This window comes from Mastigoproctus giganteus, chromosome 10 (assembly GCF_048544385.1).
Source record: "Mastigoproctus giganteus isolate SK-2022 chromosome 10, ASM4854438v1, whole genome shotgun sequence".
NCBI classification, from domain to species: domain Eukaryota; kingdom Metazoa; phylum Arthropoda; class Arachnida; order Uropygi; family Thelyphonidae; genus Mastigoproctus; species Mastigoproctus giganteus.
The window spans coordinates 157,159,179-157,184,007 of record NC_143584.1 but is presented as its reverse complement, the minus strand read 5'-3'; the positions used below and the strand labels follow the sequence as shown (position 1 = coordinate 157,184,007).

Sequence of the window (24,829 nt, the reverse complement as noted above, 5' to 3'; positions counted from 1 at the left end):
CACCCTAAGTGTAGTACAACACAGTTGGTATGTTTCTCTGGGGTTACTTTCGACCCATATGCAGTACTCTGCATTTGCCAATGTAAACTTCAGTTGCCACTACTCAGCCCACTGGCCGAAATGTTTTAGATCCTGTTACAGTAGCACACTTCCATTATTGTAATTAACAAGCCTGCCAACCTTTGTATCATCTGCAAACTTCAACATTAAGCCTGATATATCAATATCATAGATAAATTAGTAGAGTTCCCCCTGGGGGACTACTACTAATAACATTAGTCCACGAAGAACAGCATCCATTTATTACCACTCTCTCTGTATTCTCCCACTCAAATCCTTTTATCCATTTTGGCAACCTATCCTTAATACCATACTGCTCCAATTTGTACAGTAGTCTTCCATGTGCAACAGTGTCAAAAGCTTTCCTGAAATCCAAGTATATGATATCAAAATTATTTTTTGCATCCAGTTCCTTTGTAACCATATCATAGTATCGAATAAAATTTGTCAAGCAAGACTTTTCCTTAACAAACCCATGTTGTGTCTGAATTATTACTGCACCTTGTCTAGATGATCCTGCAATGCATCATTAACCAGTGACTCTATTATTTTCCCAAGAATAGAAGTTAAACTAACTAGTCATTAATTACTCGTGTCACCCTTAGATCCCCCCTTTGTGAATTGAGGATACATTTTCACATTTCCAGTCCGTGGGGACTTCCCCTGAGTCCAAGGATGCTCTCATAATTATGGCTAAGGGTAACTGAATAGATCCCATCAAACCCAGGTGCCTTTTTTTTTTTGTTTAACTTCAACAATTTCTCCTCCACTTTACTTTCAGTTATTACAAAATCATTAAGCACCCTGTTACAGTTTGATAACCTTCTGGCATTCTAATCCCTTAATAACTCATGTGTGAATGTAGATGCAAAATACTCATTCAGATTATCAGCTATCTGAGCAGGATCATCAACAGTCGAACCATCAATATCAAGTGGACCAATCTGATTCATTCTGTTCCTTCTAGTGTTTAAATAAGTAAAGAAGCCCTTTGCTGTTTTTCTTTACATCCTTTGTCAAAGATTTCTCATAATCTTCTTTCGCTTGCCTACCTTCCTTTGTGACTTGATTACATACTAGCTTATATCTATCATAGGCTTTTGTGGCGCCTGATAATTTATATGCATCCCATGAATTTTTCTCCTCTGCCACGAGTCTCATTAGTTCATCTGACATCTATTTAGGCCTAAACCTTGAACAGTATTTCATAATTGGCATGAAAAGCCTAGTAGCTTCCACAATTACTTCCTTGAATGCTTCCCATTTAGAATTTTCTGCTGGTAACATCATCAGTGGGTCCCACTGTATAGAATTTAAAAAAACTCTGAGACCATTGTGGTCAATTTTACGGAAGCAAAAACCTCTCCCTTAACCCCTGATGGTAGTAATATCTTTAAGTAAATCCCACATCAGTCCACTGTGATCACTGCCACCCAGTGATTCCTTTATCTGCAAATTCTTAATGAATTAATGCACTATGGTCTAAGTAGTTGATCTGCCAAAAATAAGATCATGAATTTGGGTTTGAACTTAATCCACAAAAAGAGAAAGGTAGTGATGATAACAGCAGAAAGTTAGAATCAAAATTTACTTGAGTAACTCACCAACAAGATAAAGAGAGGTAAAGACACAGATAGTAATATAGCAGATAACTAAATTTCCCAAATTAGCTTAATCAGGACAAAATGAATGTAAGGCAACTGTGAGATTTACATTTGTCAAATTAACTTAATTTCTGAATAAGATATGATTAAAGATTTCAGAAAGGAAAAGCCTAAATAAATGAAGAGCTACATTGCAAAGCATCATTGCCAGTTTACATTTAATATTGCTATGCATTTCAATTTTTAAGCAGAAATTAAATAATTTACTAAGATTTTTATTCATATTACCTAAGTAGCATTTCTTACTATTTTAGGAACATAGAAACAAATTTTAATATGTAATGACTAGTTATAAAAGGAACTATATAAGCCTAGTATACCTATTACAATTAAAATCAAAAATTATATCACAATACCATGCTATAGCATTAGCATTAGTAGGGGCATATGATGAAAGAAAGCGAGTTTATGCAGCATCAGCCAAAAAAAAAAAAAAACCCACTTCCATTTCACCCCTCCGTTCATTCGAAATACATGTCCAGCTGAGCCTTAAATTTATTTAGGCTATCAACTTCCGCAACAAGGGATGGAAGTCTGTTCCACCAACCAAATACCCACTGGCTAAAGGCAAATTTCCGTACATCTATCCTACATCTGTCTTTCCTCAATCCGAATTTGTGCCCTCTCAGGTGATTATTCTGAGCAAGAGGAAGAATCCCATCGGCACTGAGCATGCTCAAACCATTCAAGGCTTTATACACCTCTATCAGATCACCTCGTCTCCAGAGTGTCTAGTCTCCAGACACTGTAATTTGCAAAACTTAAGCCTTTCTTCGTAAGAGCAAACCTTTGTTCCATTCACTAATCTTGTTGCCCTTCTCTGTACTCGTTCCAGCAGCTCTACATCCTTCTTGAAATGAGGCCTCCAAACCGGTATACAGTACTCAAGGTGTGGCCTAACCATTGCCTTATACAAGGGAATAATCACCTCCTTATCCCTACTAGAAAAATTCCTGTATATCATTGACAAGACACCATGAGCTACTCTTGCAGCCTGTCTGCACTGCTCAGATAACTTCATATCTGCTTGCACAATTACCCCCAGGTCCTTTTCATTCTCTACCGCTGTCAGTGTAGTACCACACAATTGATATGTTACTCTTGGGGTACTGCTTCCCATATGCAGTACTTTACATTTGTCAGTGTTAAACTTCATTTGCCACCTCTCAGCCCATCTGCTCCACTTGTTGCAGCAGCATAGCGTCAGTAGTGTCCTTAACAACCCTGCCAACCTTTGTATCATCTGCAAACTTGGACATTAAGCTTGATATACCATCATCAATAATATCATTTATAAATAGAGAAAACAATAATGGACCGAACCCTGAACGACTCCACTAATAACATTAGTCCACCATGAGCAGTGTCTATTAATTACCACTCTCTGTCTTCTCCCACTCAACCATCCCTTTATCCACAGCAGCAATTTGCCTCCAATGCCACACTGCTCTAATTCGTGCAGCAGTCTTCCATGTGCAACAGTATCAAAAGCCTTTCTAAGATCCAAATATATAATTTCAAAGTTATTCCCTGCATCCAGTTTTTTTGTGACTGCATCATAGTATCCAATCAAATTGGTCAGGCAAGACTTTCCCTTAACAAAACATTGCTGTGTCCGAGCTATAACTGAAGTCTTGTCTAGATGATCCTGCGGTGCTTCTTTAACCAGTGCCTCCATCAATTTTCCTGGAACAGAAGTTAAACTCACAGGTCTATAATTACTTGTGTCAGCCTTTGATCCTCCTTTGTGAATTGGGGTCACATTTGCACATCTCCAGTCCGTGGGGACCTCCTCCGAGTCCAAGGATGCTCTCATAATTATGGCTAAGGGTCTCCTTACTTCCTTTGCTGCCTCCTTTAATATAACTGGATAGATCCCATCCACCCCAGGTGCCTTTTTTATGTTTATCCTCAACAATTTCTCCTCCACTTACTCTCATTTATTACAAGATTATCTAGCTCACTGCCAGAGTTTACTTCACCTCTGGCATTCCCCTTCCTGAATAACTCCTCATGTGTGAATGTTGGTGCAAAATATTCATTTAGTTTGTTAGCTACCTTAGCAGGATCATCAACAGTTGAACCATCGATATCAAGTGGACCAATATGATTCATCCCCTTCCTTCTAGAGTTTACATAAGTCAAGAACTCTTTGCTGTTTTTCTTTGCATCCTTTGCCAACGATTTCACGTAATCTGCCTTCACCTGGCCAACCTCCTTTGTAACTTGGTTACAGATCAGCTTATATCAATTATAGGCTTCTGTGTCACATGTTAATGTATATGTATCCCATGCATTTTTCTTTTCTACCATATGTCTCATTAGTTCATCTGATCTCCATTTAGACTTAAACCTTGAACAATATTTCTTAGTTGGTATGTAACGCCCAGTAGCTTCCAAGATAAGTTCTTTGAATGCTTCCTATTTTTAATTTGCTGTTGGTAACATCATGAGTTGGTCCCATTGTATAGAATTTAAATACTGTCTCAGACCATTGTAGTCGCCTTTATGAAAGCAAAATCCCTTCCTTTACCCCTGATGGTAGTTACCTCTTTGAGTAAATCTCACTTCTGCAAACTGTGATCACTGTCACCTAGTGGTTCCTTTATCTGCAGATTCTTAATGCATGAAGAATCACTACTGATAATCAGATCAAGAGTATTACTCCCTCTAGTTGCCTCCCAAACATGTTGATGTAGAAAACAATCATCCAATACATCCACAAAAGCCTTGCTAGTGTGTGAGTGACCAACCCACAAATTCCAGTGAATATCTGGGAAATTAAAATCCCCCATTATAAGACTCTCTGATTTACTGGTCCATTCTATTTCCTTGCAGTTTCTTATTATACTCATCAGAGTCATTAGGCCTATAGCACACTCCTTGTTGTTGTTTTGGTTTTTAGGAGCATTAGCAACTAAGGCCATATTGCTCCGGGATATGCGGGGGTCATTCCCTGACCTTTCCGCATCCTCCATATTTGGTGGTGACGGGCTCGAACCCCGGTCTAATCAAGAAGCGTGTGCTATGCACTGCTGCTCCTTCCCACCTGGCTACGGAGTCGCCTAGCACACTCCTACTCTCAATTTTGATCTCTCAATGATTATGTCACACCAAACTGACTTGACACTGCACTGTCCAGCGATGTCGACTGGCTTCACTTCCTTGGATTTTAACTAATGGCATAACCCCTCCTTCCTTCCTATCCTGTCTATCCTTTCTGTACATATTGTCCTCCCAAAATTCCGGTTCTGCATTCCTTATATCTGTGTGACACCACGTCTCTGATATCCCAACAATATCTGCCTTTGATGTTTTGAGCAATACCTCAAATTCATCAAATTTATTTACTAAACTCCTAGCATTGGTGTACACGCAAGTATACATGCATCTGTTCCTATTCTTAGCTACCCTAACACAACCCATGTGTTTACTTGTACCGCAATGACTCCCAGCAGTCTCTGAAATATCCTGCATCTTGTTTTCCAGGCTGCTGCTCATTCCAATAGAAGCAGTGCAAGAATCACTTTCACCTCTGCCAGTGGCTACTGTTAATCTATTAGTCCTTGTATCGCCCAAGCTAGCAGTTTTCCAACCCACCTAACACTGCCTCGATAGCATCAGCAAATATTCTTGCACCTTTTCTATTTAAGTGTATCCCATCCCTGTAGAAGCAGTCTCTCCTGTTAACAAGTACAGACCAGGTTTAAAAAAATTCTTCTCCTTGAGCCTTGCACAATCTTTCCAGGGCTGAATTGATCGACAATGCTTTCATCATATATTCCCTCCTATCGTGTCTGAGCAGAATTGAAAACACTTGCAAATTCAACCCTAATTCAAGGCTTTTTCTGAACAGTGACCTGTACTTGTTAAGTTATTCTGCCGGTTTCCTACTCTTAATATCATTAGTGCCAATGTGTACAACTATATCTCCTTTTTTGCCCTTAAAAGATGATATCCACTCCAACCTACGTCATCAACCTTTGCCTGTGGCTGACATACCCTGGTCCTGTTCCACCTATCCTTTTCACAAAGCATGTTCTCCGTTTCCCTGACAATAGAGTCACCAACAACTACTAGTTCCTGTGGGACCAGTGCATTCTGCCTTGATGATAGTGTACCTGGTCTATATAATGATAGACTAGGTTCTGAAATCTAAGAATAGTTCAAAGTTGGAAGATTACATAGAGAAAGAGAGAGAATTTTGAGTCAGAGGCATTTTGTTTAATGTGTATCTGTAAATGTTTAAGTATGCATGCATACTGAGTGAGAAAGTAAAAAAAGAATGAAAACTAAACTGTACTTATATAAATTAATTAAAAGTGAGAATTACCTAATGCTCTCATCAGTGAAGAATTACAGGATTCATTATCTTCTCTTGTGAGTGATATCTGTAAATGTGGATATTCACACTTATCCTCAACATGATCATTGCAATGTATGTGTGGTGAACGGAAATATTCATTGATTTTAGTTTGTTTTGTATTCTGTCTACCATTTTTCCTAAAGGGATCTTCTGTAAACACTTCACATTTTCTTAATTCCTGAACACTATTCCATAATTCTTGATGTTTGTGCTTTGCCCAGTTTTCAAATGCTTGCCAGTGAGAAAGAGTTTCCATTAAGGGCGATAAGGGCTCCCTGATGAAGAGAAAAAAACATTAGTTCCAGGATTTCTTTTTTAGCACTCAAATAAAAAAATTGCAAATTCAAAAAAAATATACATATATATTTTTTCTAATCATTTACATTTAAGAACAAAAACTAATTTGTAAATAAAGTAAAATGAAATTACTTTGCTATTCAGTTGACAAAACAATTAAAAAAAAAACCTTCATTTTTCTGTGTTTTGTCAGAGAATTATCACTATAGACCACCTGCTATCTGATCAGAAACCAGTAAGTCCTGAAAATGATAACAACTAGCATCTCATCTTTAAGCAAATGGAAGATTAACCTCTTGGTGGGGCCATTTATTTGAAAGCAGTGTAGTACCATTGTAATTTATGGAAACACAACATTTGGCCTGCTGTCAGCATTAAGTTATTGCATTTATTAAGTGGTTTAAACTCTGCTGGCATAAACACATGAGTAGATGAGAAAGTCCTTGTAGTTGTTACAATTTTGAAATAAGCTAACCAGAATTGGCTATTTATGATTGTAACTGCAGAAAGACTAATAGAATCTTGAATATCCGTATTATATATCTTACAATTAACCTTACTATATGTCAATGAAATCTGTTTGGAGGGAGTCTACTTTCAAAATAAAAATATTGTTATAACACAGCATTAGCATTAGTTGAGGCATGTGATGCAAGAAAGCAAGTTATACAGCATCAGCCAAAAAAAACCCCTTCCCATTTCACCCATCCGGTCACTCCAAATGTTTGTCTAGTTCAGCCTTAAATTTATTTAAGCCATCAACTTCCTCAACAACAGATAGAAGTCTGTTCCAACAATTAAGTATCCGCTGGTTAAAAGCAAACTTCCGCACATCTATTCTACAACTGCCTTTCCTTAATTTGAATCTATGTCCCCTCAGGTTCTTAATCTAAGCAAGCGGAAGTATCCCATCAGCATTGAGCCTGCTGAAACCATACAAGGCCTTATACGCTTCAATCAGATCACCTCGAAGGTACCTAGTCTCCAGATGCTGCAACTTTCAGAACTTAAGCCTTTCTTCTTAAGTGCAACCCTTTATTCCTCTCACCAATCTTGTTGCCCTTCTCTGTACTCATTCTAGAAACTCTACATCCTTCCTAAAATGGGGCCTCCAGACCTGTATACAGTATTCAAGGTGTGGCCTGATCATTGCCTTATTCAAAGGGATAATTACTTCCTTGTCTCTGCTATCAAAAATTCCTATATATCATTGACAAAACTCCATAACCTGCTCTGACAGCCTGTCTGCACTGCTCAGAGAACTTCATATCTGACTGCAGAATTACTCCCAGGTCTTTTTCATTCTCCACCTCCCTGAGTGTAGGGGTACACAGTTGGTACATTCACAAGCCACTGTTAATTGTTGAGACAGTATACAAGCTTTAATAAAACCATTACACTGGAGTTGTAAACTCTTCTGACTTCAATCATTTAAAGCATAAATAAATTTATTCACTTATTTGGATGGAAGACAGTAATTATCTGGAGGTACACTGGGATATGTAATACTTGGAATCTGTTGGTTATTAAACTGTAAGCAATATTTTAAACATGAACAGACTATTGACTAATATTTACTTAAACTGTTTGCATAATTTATTTATTATTTTCTATATCAAAATTAAAGGTTCCATTTTATCATTCAGTCTATTTACAAAAGTAAGCTTTTCATTGATATCATTTTCCATCATTTTTTTTTTTTTTTTTTGTCATTAAAAAAATAGTTATGGAAAAAAATTCGAAAATAAATATTTGATCACATTCTGAAAAACATCTGCACCTCTTGAAAGTCACTTTTCACAATACTACTTCAGAACACCACTTCTTTTCAAACTGTTATATGCTTACTGAGATTAGCTGTTATGCCACAATACTGACGGGCCAAACTTCACAATTTGAAACAACTTCACAATGGCAAAAGTAATTTAATTAAAAATTATCCTATTTAATTCTGAATAATATCACATAAACTGAATTCCTCATCAAGACATTTGGAATGATATATGATGAAATACCTTTAAAAATGCAGATCTAAAAGGTACAATCATGTCATGGACAAAGATACAAGTTTCATTCTTGAATGTGCTTGTATATTTGCCCATGATAATGATAATGTATTGACATAAAGTGCTTAAGTAGCATAATTATTGTTGAAAGTAAAACTTTGTAATAATGATGCATCACTGAGCAACATCATAATTGCAGAAAGTGAAACTGTAATTCTTTCTTTGGGTACAACAAGAGCAGTAGAGAATAACACAAATATCCCAGGTGTCTTTGGATAATCAAGAGTGCTTAAATTCGTTATGCATTTGTAATGATTTTAATTATTTATAAAATTAAACACTATTTTAATACATTTGAGAACTGCCGCAAACTGTAGCAAATAATGCTGAAGATGCGCTAACTAATTCTTATTTTGGCTAGTATGCTACCTGCATACTAGCCAAAAACAAATTAAAACTACCGAACAGAAAATTAAATAAAATAAAAATGTGTTTAATTTTGTATATTATTTGAATATATCACATTTATTTTATGCTTGTAGTGAACTAATAACTTACTTTTTCATGGATTCTTTATAAACTTTATAATTCAATGAATCAATAACTTGTGGTTTGGTCACTTGCACACTAGCAAGACTTTTTTGGATTTATTGTTTTCTACAGGAACTGTTTTCTACAGCAGAATGTTTGAGAGGCAACCAGAGGGAGTAATACTCTTGATCTGATTATCAGCAGTGATTATTCATGCATTAAGAATTGCAGATAAAGGAACCACTAGGTGATAGTAATCACAATGTACTGATATGGGAATTACTTAAAGATGTAACTACCATCAAGGCTAAAGGGAAGGGCTTTTGCTTTCATAAAGGTGACTACAGGGGACTCAGACAGTTTAAGTTCTGTACAGTGGGATCGACTGATAATGTTATCAACGTTGAGTTCTAAATGGGAAGTCTTCAGGGACTTAATCTTGGAGGTTACTAGGCTTTTCATTCCAAATAAGAAATACTGTTCAAGGTTCAGGCCTAAATGGAAGTCAGATGAATTAATGAGGCTCGTGGCAGAGAAGAAAAATGTATGGGATGCATATAAATTATCAGGTGACACAGAAGCCTATGGCAGATATAAGATTGTCCGTAATCGTCACAAAGGAAGTTAGGCAGGCAGATTATGAGAAATATTTGGCAAAGGATGCAAAGAAAAACAGCAAAGAGGTCTTTACTGAAGTAAACTCTAGAAGGAAAGGGATGAATCAGATTGGACCACTTAACATAGAGGGGTTGGCTATTGATGATCATGCTCAGGTAGCTGATAAACTGAATGAGTATTTTGCATTTACATTCACACATGAGGAGTTATTCAAGGAGGGGCAGAGGTTTATCAAACTCTAACAGGGAGCTAAGTGGTTTTGTAATAACAGAGAAAAATAGAGGAGAAATTTTTGAAGTTAAACATAAGGAAGGCATCTGGGATGGATGAGATCTATCCAGTTATATTAAAGGAGGCAGCAGAGGAAGTAAGTAAATCCTTAGCCATAATTATGAGAGCTTCTTTGGACTCAGGGGAGTTCCCCGTGGACTGGAGGTGTGCAAATGTATCACCAGTTCACAAAGGGGGTTCAAAAGGTGACACAAGTAACTATATACCTGTTAGTTTAACTCGTTTTCCATGGAAAATAATGGAGTCACTGGTTAAAGAAGCATTGCAGGATCATCAAGACAAGGCTGCAGTAACAGTTAAAACAGCATGTGTTTGTTAAAGGGAGGTCTTGTCTGACCATTTTGATTGGATATTATGATGTGGTCACAAAGGAACTGAATCTCAAAAATAATTTTGATATCACATACTTGGATTTCAGGAAAGCTTTTGATACTGTTGCACATGGAAGACTGCTGTAAAAATTGGAGAGGTATGGCATTAAGGATAACGGTTGCTATAATGGATAAAGGGATGGTTGAGTGGGAGATGACAGAGAGTGGTAATCAATGAACACTGCTGTTCAGGGACAAATTTTATTAGTGGAGTTCCCAGGATTTGGTTCTTGGCCTATTGTTGTTTTTTGTATTCATAAATGATATTGATGAAAGTATATTAGGATTAATGTCCAAGTTTGCAGATGATACAAAGGTTGGCAGGGTTTTTAATGACAGTAAAGACAGTATGCTACTCCGACTGGATATAGACAAGTTGGGCAAATGGGCTGAGAAGCGGCAACTGAAGTTTGACAAATGCAAAGTACCGCATATGGGTAGAAATAACCCAAGAGAAACGTACCAATTATGTGGTACTACACTCAGGGAAGTGGAAAGTGAAAAAGACCTGGGGGTAATTATGCAGTCAAATATGAAGTTTCCTCAGCAGTGCAGACAGGCTGCCAGGGCAGGTCATGGAGTCTTGTCAATGATATATAGGAATTTTGCTAGCAGGGACAGGGAGGTGATTATCCCATTGTACAAGGCAATGGTCAGGCCACACCTAGAGTACTGTGCACAGGTCTGGAGGCCTCATTTTAGGAAGGATGTAGAGTTCCTCGAACGAGTACAAAGAAGGGCAACAAGATTGGTGAGGAGAATAAAGGGGTGCTCTTACCAAGAAAGGTTTAATTTCTGCAAATTGCGGCACCTGGGGAGTAGGCACCTGTGAGGTTTTCTGATTGAGTTGTATAAGGCCTTCAGTGGGTTGAGAAAGCTGAATGCTGATGGGATTCTTCATCTTGCTAAGATTAAGAACCTGGGTGGGGGGAGGCATAGATTCAAATTGAGGAAAGACAGTTGTAGAATAGATGTGCAGAAATTTGTCTTTACCTAGTGGGTGGTTAATTGGTGGAACAGACTTCTATTTTTTGTTGTGGAAGTTGATAGCCTACAAATTTAAGGCTGAGCTGGACAGGCAGTTGGAATGAATGGAGGGATGAAATGGAAGGAGTTTTTTTTTTTTGGATGATGCTGGATAAGCTTCCTTTCTTGCATCGTATGCCTCTACTAATGCTAATAATCAACCTTTGTTATTTCATTTTTGTCACTATTTTTCTGAATACAAAGTTCTGAAAGATGATGAGTGATCAAAAAATAGATTGGGATAAACCTTCTTTTCTTCAAGAGGAGTGTTTCCATTTACAATGGGTTTCCTCAGCCTGTAAGTTTCTTCAAAAAGGCCTCTAAGGTTGGGAGAGTACATATCCAGAATTTAAAACAAATACACCAACCGTTTAATTAAAATGGTTTAATACCAGAAACTAAAATGAACCAAACGATATTACACTGTAAAATGATATATGCAAGATTTACAAAATAAATATATACGATGAAACTTTAATATACAATAAAATAAATAAAATAAATAAAATAAATAAAATATTTAAAATACAATAAAGCTAAAAGCGATAAAACATTGACTGAAGCTTTCGGAGGCTTCCGCCTCCTTTCTCAACAACAATGATGTTAAATCAACACATCCTTAAGTAACAGGCTCACGGCACACGTGGTTGACCAGGCGCATACTCAATACTTCTTCCATACGATCCAGAACCGGAAGCGGCTCGGGAGCGTGGAAATATAAAACGCTCGTCTTTTGCCAGGACCACAGCTTCTAGTAGGGGGTGAAATCGAACACCCCTGTCCCTATTCATATTATTGTTCTCAGACGAGCCTATCCACAAACTCTCTAGCCACTTACGGTCCCAGAACCTATGCGCCCGGTCAAGGATGACAGCATTCACCGGGGAGACCTGATGATGTTTCTCCCAATAATGCTGAGCAATGGCGGACTTATTGAACTCTGCGGTCTGTATAGCTCGCATGTGCTCCCCCAGACGGTCTTTTAGTCGCCGTCCTGTCTCACCCACATAACATTCCCCACAGTCCGGGCATTCGATCTCATATACGACCCCACTACTGGAATCCCCAGGAATGGGGTCTTTGACCTGAGACAACACTGTGTGCAACTTCCGACCAGGAAGCTGCACACAGCGTGTCTGAAAGTCACGTAGCATTCTTGAAACACGATCTGACAAGCCCGGATAGTAGGGAATATAAACTGTGGCGACTGGAACGGACGATATTTCATGATTAGGCTCCACGCTTCTATTATATTTATCAATCACCCTCTGGGGGTAACCGCATTTCATAAGATCCGCCCTAACTCGCCCAATTTCTTTCTCTCTCTCCTCAGAGGTGCTACAATGTGTCCTAACCCTACCCAAAAGTGCCCTGGCCACGCTGTTTTTATGCTGGGCAGTCTGTGCTGACCTATAATGGGTGTACTGGCTCCTACACATAGGCTTCCTAAACACTGTAGTACTAAGCTTGGAGCCTTCTCTACTCACCATTACGTCCAGGAATGGGAGGGAACCATTCACTTCCACCTCTGAGGTGAACTGTATAAAAGGAGAGAAATCATTGAGAAAGCCAACTACATCCTCTTCTCTCCCCTTTTGCACCAAAGTGAACGTGTCATCCACGTACCTCTTCCACTTGCGCATAGGGAACTCCAAACTTGTAAAAACCCTATTTTCTAACTCTTCCATTGCCAGGTTTGCGACAATGGCGCTAATAGGAGAACCCATAGCTGTGCCGTGAACCTGTTTGTACATCACTCCTTTATACAGCAAAGTCGTACTCGAAAGACATAACTCTACACCACAGCATATATCCTCTACACTTAGGTGCGATCTAGCACTTAGGGTATCATCTCTTTGCAGTGCCACCTTTACACATTCCACCCCATGGGCTATGGGTATACAAGTAAATAATGACACCACATCCAGCGACACCATTATTTCATTCTCCCCTACATTTTGATTTTTAACGAAGTTCACAAAATCTACACTGTCTTTAACCACAAACATGGACCGTCCCACTATAGGAGAAATCAGCTGCGCCAGGAATTTTGACAAAGCATAGGTAGGGCTCCCAACAAAAGAAACAATGGGTCGTAACGGGACCCCCCACCTTATGTGTTTTCGGCAGCCCATAAAACCTGGGCAGCTGACACCCCGTTGCACGCATAGACCAGTACTTTTCTTTAGAAATCTTACCCGTTTTTAGCCAGAGCTGTAAAATCTTATTAACACGTTGTTCTAAACCGGCTAGAGGGTTTCTGTGGATGACCTTGTATGTATTATCATCTTGTAATAAATCTAGTGCTTTTTTATGATAATCATCACTATTTAATACTACTGTAGATCTACCCTTATCTGCCGGCAGAACCACAATATCTTCATCCTGCTTAAGTTCCTTTAATGCTTTCATTTGATTACGGGTGAGATTAGGAGTAGCCTTTCTGGCCTGACATAGGATGGCTGAGGCTTTTACCCGAATACGATTAGCAATGGGTTCTGGCAATTTACGAATTGCCCTCTCAATACCCATAGCTGTCTCAGTAATCGGAGGTTTAGGGGGTAACAAGGCAAACTTAGGCCCTAAAGCCAATAGCCCCTCTTGCTCTGTTGTTAGAGGTTTACCACTCAGATTATGAATAAAATTAGATTTATTAGCCCTATACATATTTGCCTGTTCTTCAAATAACGTATTGAATTTGCTAATGTGCCTCATCTTATATAAATGTGCAATCCTACCAACCCTATTATGAACTAACGTCCTGACACATGTTAAATGTAAAGGGGATAGTCTACTACTAATATTACCTAGAGATACACCAATCAATCTCCTATTGCATCTTAAGTCATCATGTAATTTCTGTATCCAAGTGTTCAACACCTTCTTCTGATACCATGTAATAATCCTCATCATTCGCACATCCTCAAACGGTGCTTTAATCCTAAATCCATGCGGAATGAGTCCATGTTCCCTACAACGGTACGCAAATCTTAGGTGTTGTTGCTGCTTAACCTCTCCTATGCTGCACTTCTGAAACTGCCGGATGTGTTGCAAAACTGTATGGCCATAAACACTGACAATATCTTCAAAAAGGCCTCTAAGGTTGGGAGAGTACATATCCAGAATTTAAAACAAATACACCAACCGTTTAATTAAAATGGTTTAATACCAGAAACTAAAATGAACCAAACGATATTACACTGTAAAATGATATATGCAAGATTTACAAAATAAATATATACGATGAAACTTTAATATACAATAAAATAAATAAAATAAATAAAATATTTAAAATACAATAAAGCTAAAAGCGATAAAACATTGACTGAAGCTTTCGGAGGCTTCCGCCTCCTTTCTCAACAACAATGATGTTAAATCAACACATCCTTAAGTAACAGGCTCACGGCACACGTGGTTGACCAGGCGCATACTCAATACTTCTTCCATACGATCCAGAACCGGAAGCGGCTCGGGAGCGTGGAAATATAAAACGCTCGTCTTTTGCCAGGACCACAGCTTCTAGTAGGGGGTGAAATCGAACACCCCTGTCCCTATTCATATTATTGTTCTCAGACGAGCCTATTCACAAACTCTCTAGCCACTTACGGTCCCAGAACCTATGCGCCCGGTCAAGGATGACAGCATTCACAGGGTGTTCGATTTCACCCCCTACTAGAAGCTGTGGTCCTGGCAAAAGACGAGCGTTTTATATTTCCACGCTCCCGAGCCGCTTCCGGTTCTGGATCGTATGGAAGAAGTATTGAGTATGCGCCTGGTCAACCACGTGTGCCGTGAGCCTGTTACTTAAGGATGTGTTGATTTAACATCATTGTTGTTGAGAAAGGAGGCGGAAGCCTCCGAAAGCTTCAGTCAATGTTTTATCGCTTTTAGCTTTATTGTATTTTAAATATTTTATTTATTTTATTTATTTTATTGTATATTAAAGTTTCATCGTATATATTTATTTTGTAAATCTTGCATATATCATTTTACAGTGTAATATCGTTTGGTTCATTTTAGTTTCTGGTATTAAACCATTTTAATTAAACGGTTGGTGTATTTGTTTTAAATTCTGGATATGTACTCTCCCAACCTTAGAGGCCTTTTTGAAGATATTGTCAGTGTTTATGGCCATACAGTTTTGCAACACATCCGGCAGTTTCAGAAGTGCAGCATAGGAGAGGTTAAGCAGCAACAACACCTAAGATTTGCGTACCGTTGTAGGGAACATGGACTCATTCCGCATGGATTTAGGATTAAAGCACCGTTTGAGGATGTGCGAATGATGAGGATTATTACATGGTATCAGAAGAAGGTGTTGAACACTTGGATACAGAAATTACATGATGACTTAAGATGCAATAGGAGATTGATTGGTGTATCTCTAGGTAATATTAGTAGTAGACTATCCCCTTTACATTTAACATGTGTCAGGACGTTAGTTCATAATAGGGTTGGTAGGATTGCACATTTATATAAGATGAGGCACATTAGCAAATTCAATACGTTATTTGAAGAACAGGCAAATATGTATAGGGCTAATAAATCTAATTTTATTCATAATCTGAGTGGTAAACCTCTAACAACAGAGCAAGAGGGGCTATTGGCTTTAGGGCCTAAGTTTGCCTTGTTACCCCCTAAACCTCCGATTACTGAGACAGCTATGGGTATTGAGAGGGCAATTGTAAATTGCCAGAACCCATTGCTAATCGTATTCGGGTAAAAGCCTCAGCCATCCTATGTCAGGCCAGAAAGGCTACTCCTAATCTCACCCGTAATCAAATGAAAGCATTAAAGGAACTTAAGCAGGATGAAGATATTGTGGTTCTGCCGGCAGATAAGGGTAGATCTACAGTAGTATTAAATAGTGATGATTATCATAAAAAAGCACTAGATTTATTACAAGATGATAATACATACAAGGTCATCCACAGAAACCCTCTAGCCGGTTTAGAACAACGTGTTAATAAGATTTTACAGCTCTGGCTAAAAACGGGTAAGATTTCTAAAGAAAAGTACTGGTCTATGCGTGCAACGGGGTGTCAGCTGCCCAGGTTTTATGGGCTGCCGAAAACACATAAGGTGGGAGTCCCGTTACGACCCATTGTTTCTTTTGTTGGGAGCCCTACCTATGCTTTGTCAAAATTCCTGGCGCAGCTGATTTCTCCTATAGTGGGACGGTCCATGTTTGTGGTTAAAGACAGTGTAGATTTTGTGAACTTCGTTAAAAATCAAAATGTAGGGGAGAATGAAATAATGGTGTCGCTGGATGTGGTGTCATTATTTACTTGTATATCCATAGCCCATGGGGTGGAATGTGTAAAGGTGGCACTGCAAAGAGATGATACCCTAAGTGCTAGATCGCACCTAAGTGTAGAGGATATATGCTGTGGTGTAGAGTTATGTCTTTCGAGTACGACTTTGCTGTATAAAGGAGTGATGTACAAACAGGTTCACGGCACAGCTATGGGTTCTCCTATTAGCGCCATTGTCGCAAACCTGGCAATGGAAGAGTTAGAAAATAGGGTTTTTACAAGTTTGGAGTTCCCTATGCGCAAGTGGAAGAGGTACGTGGATGACACGTTCACTTTGGTGCAAAAGGGGAGAGAAGAGGATGTAGTTGGCTTTCTCAATGATTTCTCTCCTTTTATACAGTTCACCTCAGAGGTGGAAGTGAATGGTTCCCTCCCATTCCTGGACGTAATGGTGAGTAGAGAAGGCTCCAAGCTTAGTACTACAGTGTTTAGGAAGCCTATGTGTAGGAGCCAGTACACCCATTATAGGTCAGCACAGACTGCCCAGCATAAAAACAGCGTGGCCAGGGCACTTTTGGGTAGGGTTAGGACACATTGTAGCACCTCTGAGGAGAGAGAGAAAGAAATTGGGCGAGTTAGGGCGGATCTTATGAAATGCGGTTACCCCCAGAGGGTGATTGATAAATATAATAGAGGCGTGGAGCCTAATCATGAAATATCGTCCGTTCCAGTCGCCACAGTTTATATTCCCTACTATCCGGGCTTGTCAGATCGTGTTTCAAGAATGCTACGTGACTTTCAGACACGCTGTGTGCAGCTTCCTGGTCGGAAGTTGCACACAGTGTTGTCTCAGGTCAAAGACCCCATTCCTGGGGATTCCAGTAGTGGGGTCGTATATGAGATCGAATGCCCGGACTGTGGGGAATGTTATGTGGGTGAGACAGGACGGCGACTAAAAGACCGTCTGGGGGAGCACATGCGAGCTATACAGACCGCAGAGTTCAATAAGTCCGCCATTGCTCAGCATTATTGGGAGAAACATCATCAGGTCTCCCCGGTGAATGCTGTCATCCTTGACCGGGCGCATAGGTTCTGGGACCGTAAGTGGCTAGAGAGTTTGTGGATAGGCTCGTCTGAGAACAATAATATGAATAGGGACAGGGGTGTTCGATTTCACCCCCTACTAGAAGCTGTGGTCCTGGCAAAAGACGAGCGTTTTATATTTCCACGCTCCCGAGCCGCTTCCGGTTCTGGATCGTATGGAAGAAGTATTAAGTATGCGCCTGGTCAACCACGTGTGCCGTGAGCCTGTTACTTAAGGATGTGTTGATTTAACATCATTGTTGTTGAGAAAGGAGGCGGAAGCCTCCGAAAGCTTCAGTCAATGTTTTATCGCTTTTAGCTTTATTGTATTTTAAATATTTTATTTATTTTATTGTATATTAAAGTTTCATCGTATATATTTATTTTGTAAATCTTGCATATATCATTTTACAGTGTAATATCGTTTGGTTCATTTTAGTTTCTGGTATTAAACCATTTTAATTAAACGGTTGGTGTATTTGTTTTAAATTCTGGATAGCCTGTAAGTTATTTTTTGGTAAGAATTCTTTCCCACCGTAAAGTGCAGTTCAAGTTGTCTTGGTCAGTTAAACCTCAGGCTGTCATGCACTTCCTTCTCCATCCATCCACGTCCTCCTAGGCCTTCCTCTTCTTCTTCCAGGAGGTATCTATTTCAGGATAGCCTTTGAAAATCTGGTTTCTTGCATCAAATTTATGTTAAATAGTTTTCTTTCATAGTGTCAATAATATTCTTTTTCACTTCCATTTTCTCCCTTATGTCTTCATTCTGCTTTCTGTCTCTTCTAGAAGTTCTTGCTGAGCATCTACAAAAATCCATTTCTGGTTTCAATAAATTAAAAAAAAAAAAAAAATTAGGATAAATTAAACTAAAAATATAAAACACTATTTTATTGAGTTTCTGATTGTTAGTTTTCTTCAACATAACTCCCATCTAGTACAATATACTTGTCCCACTGCTCTGCTGTACTCATATTCTAATTGTTTCAGAGAAACTGTTATTTCAGAGGCTGAAATACTGAGTTCCATTTATTAAACCTATAAAACAGAAAAAACAAAAGTGACAGGACTGTTTTGCAGAAAGTGAAATTGTAATTCAAGCCTGTTTCGATTCCTAGGAATCGAATTCCTAACTCACTACGTGAGTTAGGAATCAAAACAGTCTTGAATTACAATTTCACTTTCTTGAGGCTGTGTGCAAAGAATGCACACAGTCTCTTCCATTTTTTGAACAGTTTATGCCATCTAACTACAGTGGATATGAGTGCAGTGAACCGTCCCCCTATAAGTTTGCAAAAGTTCTAATGTGTTTTGTTTGGCAAAATATAGGATTTTAAACTGGCTTGCTATCTGTTCATCTTCAAGTTATCTGCCACTCAATTTGGAGAGATCTGATTCCCATCACGCCTGTGGAATTTCTAAAGTTCTCTTCAGTCAAGGCTGTAGCTAACCAACCTAAAGCAGTGGGAGTAGAGCCCCCCACTGAGTTATTCCAAGTTGCATAATGTGCAAACCAGCCCATAAATACACACTTCTGCAGACAAAAAACATTATAAAGATATGAGTGATATACCCTAGTGCCATTAAAATATAATAATTTGAATTTGGATAATTTGTTTCTTAATTTTTTTTTATCATTATTCAAGCTTGATGCTGGTTTTCAGAAATAATTATAGACCTACAAAAACAAAAAATATCTTAGAGATGAATATCTGATAATTTTAAATGTATATGATTATTATACAAAAAACTCATATATAGACTGCATCTAATAAGAATAAGTTAATAAGAGTTAATTATTAAGAGTTAAAAATAAGTAAATGAGAAATAAAACATTAAAATGGTAATCAAGAAAATCTGGTTTTAAAATGACAGCATATTCATTTTCGTTTCTCACCTTATAGAAGAAATAAAACCAATATCTTCCACTTCTTTCTTTTTATCATCATCATCATCTTCAAAGATTTCACTTAAATTTTGAGATTGGTAACTGTAACTAGATGAATATGAACTATATATGCTTTCGCTGCTGTTAGACAGGGAAGCTGAATCCCTTGTACTTTCACTTTGACTTGAATACTTTTGTTTCAACCAACAGTAGAATCCACCTAAAGAATAATATGTACATGGCAGGTGGAAAAATATATTCCAACTTGAAGCTGGTGGCTGTATACATCGAAAAAGTAACCCCAGAAGATGATGGGGAATAAATATAATAATGGCCACAATACCACCAACTGCTACAGAATTGTAGGAAAAATCCAAGATGCTCCTAACTGACTTATACTGTAAAAGAATAAAAAAATAGTAAAAATAAATTAAACAAGTCAATCACAGAAAATTTTAATAAATCAAATTCTGGAACATTTTTATTCTGAATTTGTAACTGTCTACATAAAATTTTATTGAAATCTCAATAGGTTGTGATGAGAGTGAAATCTCATCAGGTTTATACACTCATAAATATATATAGTTTTCTTAACTTTTGCATGTGTGCATGCATATGGCAGGCAGAATTTTTACTCTTAATGGCAAATAGCATTAGAAGCAGGGCCAGAGTAAGCCTTCCTTCTTCTAATGATTACTTGATACCATTACTCCACCATCCTAATTCTTCACAAAATTTCATATAACTCCATTCACTGTATATCTAGATTTAAATAGCTGGGGGTGCTGAAGTGCCTATGGATGAGCCACCCCTGCAAATGTCACAGTGTTAATACAACTGATGGACCAAGGGATGATTCATTGTTATTTTGGAAACATATGACAGTACTAGATGCAATTAATGAAATTTCAATATTGTGGACATCAATCAAAATTGCAACGTCACAAAAATCTTTTTGGAAAATATTACAGATACCTACAAAAGACAAAGGAGTTCTTACCGACGATACTAATAATGCCATATTATATGATTTAAAACAGATTAAAGGCTTTGAAATTTTTGATGAAAAGCAGTTGAGGGGTTTAATGCAGATAAAAGTTTAATCTGCCATGAAATGTTATGTGATGATGAAATAATATGTAGTATTATGAATGAAGAAGAGGCAAACAAGGACGAATACTTGGATGATGCTGAAGAAAATCTATTGCCAACAAATAAAATCTCACATAATACTGCTCTGTCTCATATGGAGGCTCTTCTTGAGTAGGCTGAACAAAAAGAAGACACTGTTCTTGTCAACAAGATGAAATTGTGTAATTTACATTCTGTCATTCATGGAAGGTCAGTGATGCAAAGAAAAAACTTCTTTACTTTCCTTTTTTCAGTAAATAATAGAACATATATATGTATACAATTTGTTATTTTTATATTAAATGCAAATTGTTCATAATCTCCATTTTTTGCTTATTTTATGGATTATCTGGGGAAATTAATTTCTCAACCTCCTCAGTTAATCATCTACTGTATTTATTTCCATGTTATTAATGTTATAATAATATTATTTAATATATAAAGATTAATAATATTATTAATCTTCCATCCTCATTAAAGGCAGTTTAATGGGTTCCACATCTCTCCAAACTTTTGTTTGGAGAGATGTGGAAACCCTAAGTTTAACCCTACACTATTTTCCAATGCTTCGTTCAATCCTCACTGCAAATTTGTCTTAAAAGATTTTTTGCCATATTATCCTAAAATTTGATGAAGAAGCTTTCCAGATACTTCAATATGAATTAGGATTTATTGATCTTTTTAAAGATCAACAAATCCTAAATACAGATTCTTCTTAAGTTCCCATATCCATCCATCTATAGCACTACAGTTAGTACTGTCATGTCATGGCTGAATTTGGGACTTTATTGGACATGACAGATTTGTTTTTAATATTTATTACTGATACTAGTTGGTATGTCAAATCTTAAGTTTGGTGACAATACAAAGGTTGACATGGTGGTAATGACAATAATCAGGGAATCTTACTTCAAAAAAAAAAAAATAGATAAACTAAAAGGGGCTGAAAAATAGAAATTGAGGTTTAACATTAGCTAGAAGTAAACCTGGAACATACTATTTGAGTATCACCAAACTCTTGGTAGTTTAACAAGAAAAAAAATTGGAAGGGAGGGAAAGAGTAATTGAACAGTACAGTAAAGTTCTCTGAACAGTGTGACCATGCTCCAAGGAGAGCTCATGGGGTTCTGTCAATAATATGCAGGAACTTTGCCAGCAGCATAAAGAGATAATTATCCAGTTTATGAAACAAGGGTTTGGCCACATCTGGAATGTTAGTAGTACTAGTGGCATGTGATGCAAGAGAGCAAGTGTATGAGCTTATGCAGCATCAGCCAAAAAAAAAAAAAAAAAAAATTCACACCTTCCCTCCAAATGCATGTCCAGTTCCTCCTTAAATTTATTTAACCTATCAATTTCCACAATGACAGATAGAAGTTTGTTCCAGCAATTAACCACCAGTTGGCTAAAGGCAAATTTCCACACATCTATTCTACATCTGTCTTTTCTTAATTTGAATTTATGCTCCCTTAGGTTCGTAATGTGAACAAGTGGAAGGATTCCATCAGAATTCAGCATGCTCAACCCATTCAAGGCCTTATACACAGGCGCCTCCATAGCCAGGTGGGAAGGAGCAGCAGTGCGTAGCACACGCTTCTTGATTAGACCGGGGTTCGAGCCCGTCACCACCAAATACGGAGGATGCGGAAAGGTCAAGGAATGACCACCGCATATCCTGGAGCAATATGGCCTTAGTTGCTAATGCTCCTAAAAACCAAACAACAACAGCCTTATACACCTCAATCAGATCACTGTGCAGGTGCGTAGTCTCCAGCCACTGCAATTAGTAGAACTTAAGCCTCTCTTGGTAAGAGGATCCCTTCATTCCCCTCACAAATCTTGTTGCCCTTCTCTGTACACGCTCAAGCAAATCTACATCCTTCCTAAAATGAGGCCTCCAGACCTGTACACAGTACTCAAGGCATGGCCTGACCATTGCCTTATACAGAGGGACAATCACCTCCTTTTCCCTGCTAGCCAAATTCCTATATATCATTGACAAAACCCCATGACCTGCCCTGGCAGCCTGTCTCCATTATTCAGAAAACTTCATATCTGACTGCACAATTACTCCCAGGTCTTTTTCATTTTCTACCACCTTAAGTGTAGTACCACACAGTTGGTACATTTCTCTGGGATTACTTCTACCCATATGCAGTACTTTGCATTTGTCAAGGTTAAACTTCAGCTGCCACTTCTTAGTCCATCTGCCCAAATTATCTAGATCCTGTAACAGTAGCACACTGCCATTACTGTCATTAACAACCCTGCCAACCTTTGTATCATCTGCAAACTTCGACACTAAGCCTGATATACCTTCATCAATATCATTGATAAATATACAAAACAATGGGCCCAACACCGAACCCTGTGGGACTCCACAAAGAGCAGCACCCATTGATTACCACCCTCTGTCTTCTCCCACTCAACCATCCTTTTATCCATTGTAGCAACTTACCCTTAATACCATTCTGCTCCAATTTGTAATAGTCTTCCATGCCTAACAGTGTCAAAAGCTTTCCTGAAATCCAAATATATGATATCAAAATTATTTTTTGCATCCAGTTCCGTTGTAACCACATCATAATATCCTATCAAATTTGTCAGACAAGACTTTCCCTTAACAAACCCATGCTGTGTCTGAATTATTGCTGCAGTCTTATCTAGATGATCCTGCAATGCATCTTTAACCAGTGACTCCATTAATTTACCCGGAACAGAAGTTAAACTAACTGGTCTGTAATTACTCGTGTCACCCTTCGATCCTCCTTTGTGAATTGGGAATACATTTGCACATCTCCAGTCCGTGGGAACCTCCCCTGAGTCCAAGGATGCTCTCATAATTATGGCTAAGGATTTGCTTACTTCCTTTGCCGCCTCCTTTAATATAACTGGATAGATCCCATCCAACCCAGGTGTCTTTCTTATGTTTAACTTCAACAATTTCTCCTCCACTTTGCTCTCAGTTATTACAAAATCATGAAGCACCCTGCTACAATCTGATAACCTTCTGCCATTTTCAAACCTTAATAACTCCTCATGTGTGATTGAAGATGCAAAATACTCATTCAGTTTGTTTGCTATCTGAGCAGGATCATCAACAGTCGAACCATCGATATCAAGTGGACCAATCAGATTCATCCCCTTCCTTTTAGAGTTTATATAAGTAAAGAAATCCTTGCTGTTTTTCTTGTCATCTTTTGCCAAAGATTTCTCGTAATCTTCCTTCGCCTGCCTAACCTCCTTTGTGACCTGATTACAGACTAGCTTATATCTGCCATTGGCTTCTGAGTCGCTTGATAATTTATATGCATCCCATGCATTTTTCTTCTCTGTCACGAGTCTCATTAGTTCATTTGATAACCATTTAGGCCTAAACCTTGAACAATATTTCTCGAACATGCCTCTCGAACATGCTGCTGCAGAAAACAATCATCCAATAAATCCACAAAAGTCTTACTAGTGTGTGAGTGACCAACCCACAAGTTCCAGTCAATATCTGGGAAGTTAAAATCCCCCATTATAAGTCATTCTGATTTACTAGCCCACTCTATTTCTCTGTACAACTGTTCATTGTACTCATTTGAGTCTTTAGGCCTATAACACACTCCTACTCTTATTTTTGCTTTCGCAGTGCTTATGTCACACCAAACTGACTCAGCAGTGCACTGTTCATCTATATGAATTGGATGCACTTCTTTTGATTTTATATTTTTCTTAATTAACAGCATAACACCTCCTCCCTTCCTATCCTGTCTATCCTTTCTGTACACATCGTACTCCCCAAATTCCAGTTCTGCATTCCTTATATCTGTGTGACACCATGTCTCTGCTATCCCAACAATATCCGCCTTTGATGTCTTGACCAACTCATCAAATTTATTTACTATAGTTCTAGCATTGGTATACATGTACCTATCCTTATTATTAGTTACCCTAACACATCCCATATACCCACCTGTTTCACGATGACTGCCATCAGTCCCTGAAACCCCCAGCACCCCTCTCTCCAGGTCGCTACTTATTCTAATAGAAGTTGTGCAAGAATCACCTTCACCTCTGCCTGAGGCTACTTTTAACCTTTTAGTCTGTGAATCCCCCCCCAAGCTAGCAGTTTTCTGACCCACCTAACACTGACTCAATAGCATCAGCAAATATTCTTGTACCCTTTCTATTTAAGTGTATCCCTTCAATGTAGAAGCAGTCTCTCCTGTTAACAAGAGAATTCAGGTTTCAAAATATGTT

The 24,829-nt window shown here is 38.2% G+C and overlaps 1 protein-coding gene across 1 annotated transcript in view; it reads right to left on the bottom strand.

Moving 5' to 3' along the window:
* LOC150079403 (polycystin-1-like protein 1) overlaps positions 1-24,829 on the bottom strand; it is a 445,550-nt gene that overhangs the window by 118,301 nt on the left and 302,420 nt on the right. Inside the window, exons 29-30 of the mRNA XM_090383053.1 lie at positions 19,463-19,851; positions 6,058-6,365 (exon numbers count right to left, since the gene is read on the bottom strand). Coding sequence (XP_090239179.1) covers positions 6,058-6,365; positions 19,463-19,851 — 697 coding nt within the window. The remainder of the gene's footprint in view (positions 1-6,057; positions 6,366-19,462; positions 19,852-24,829) is intronic.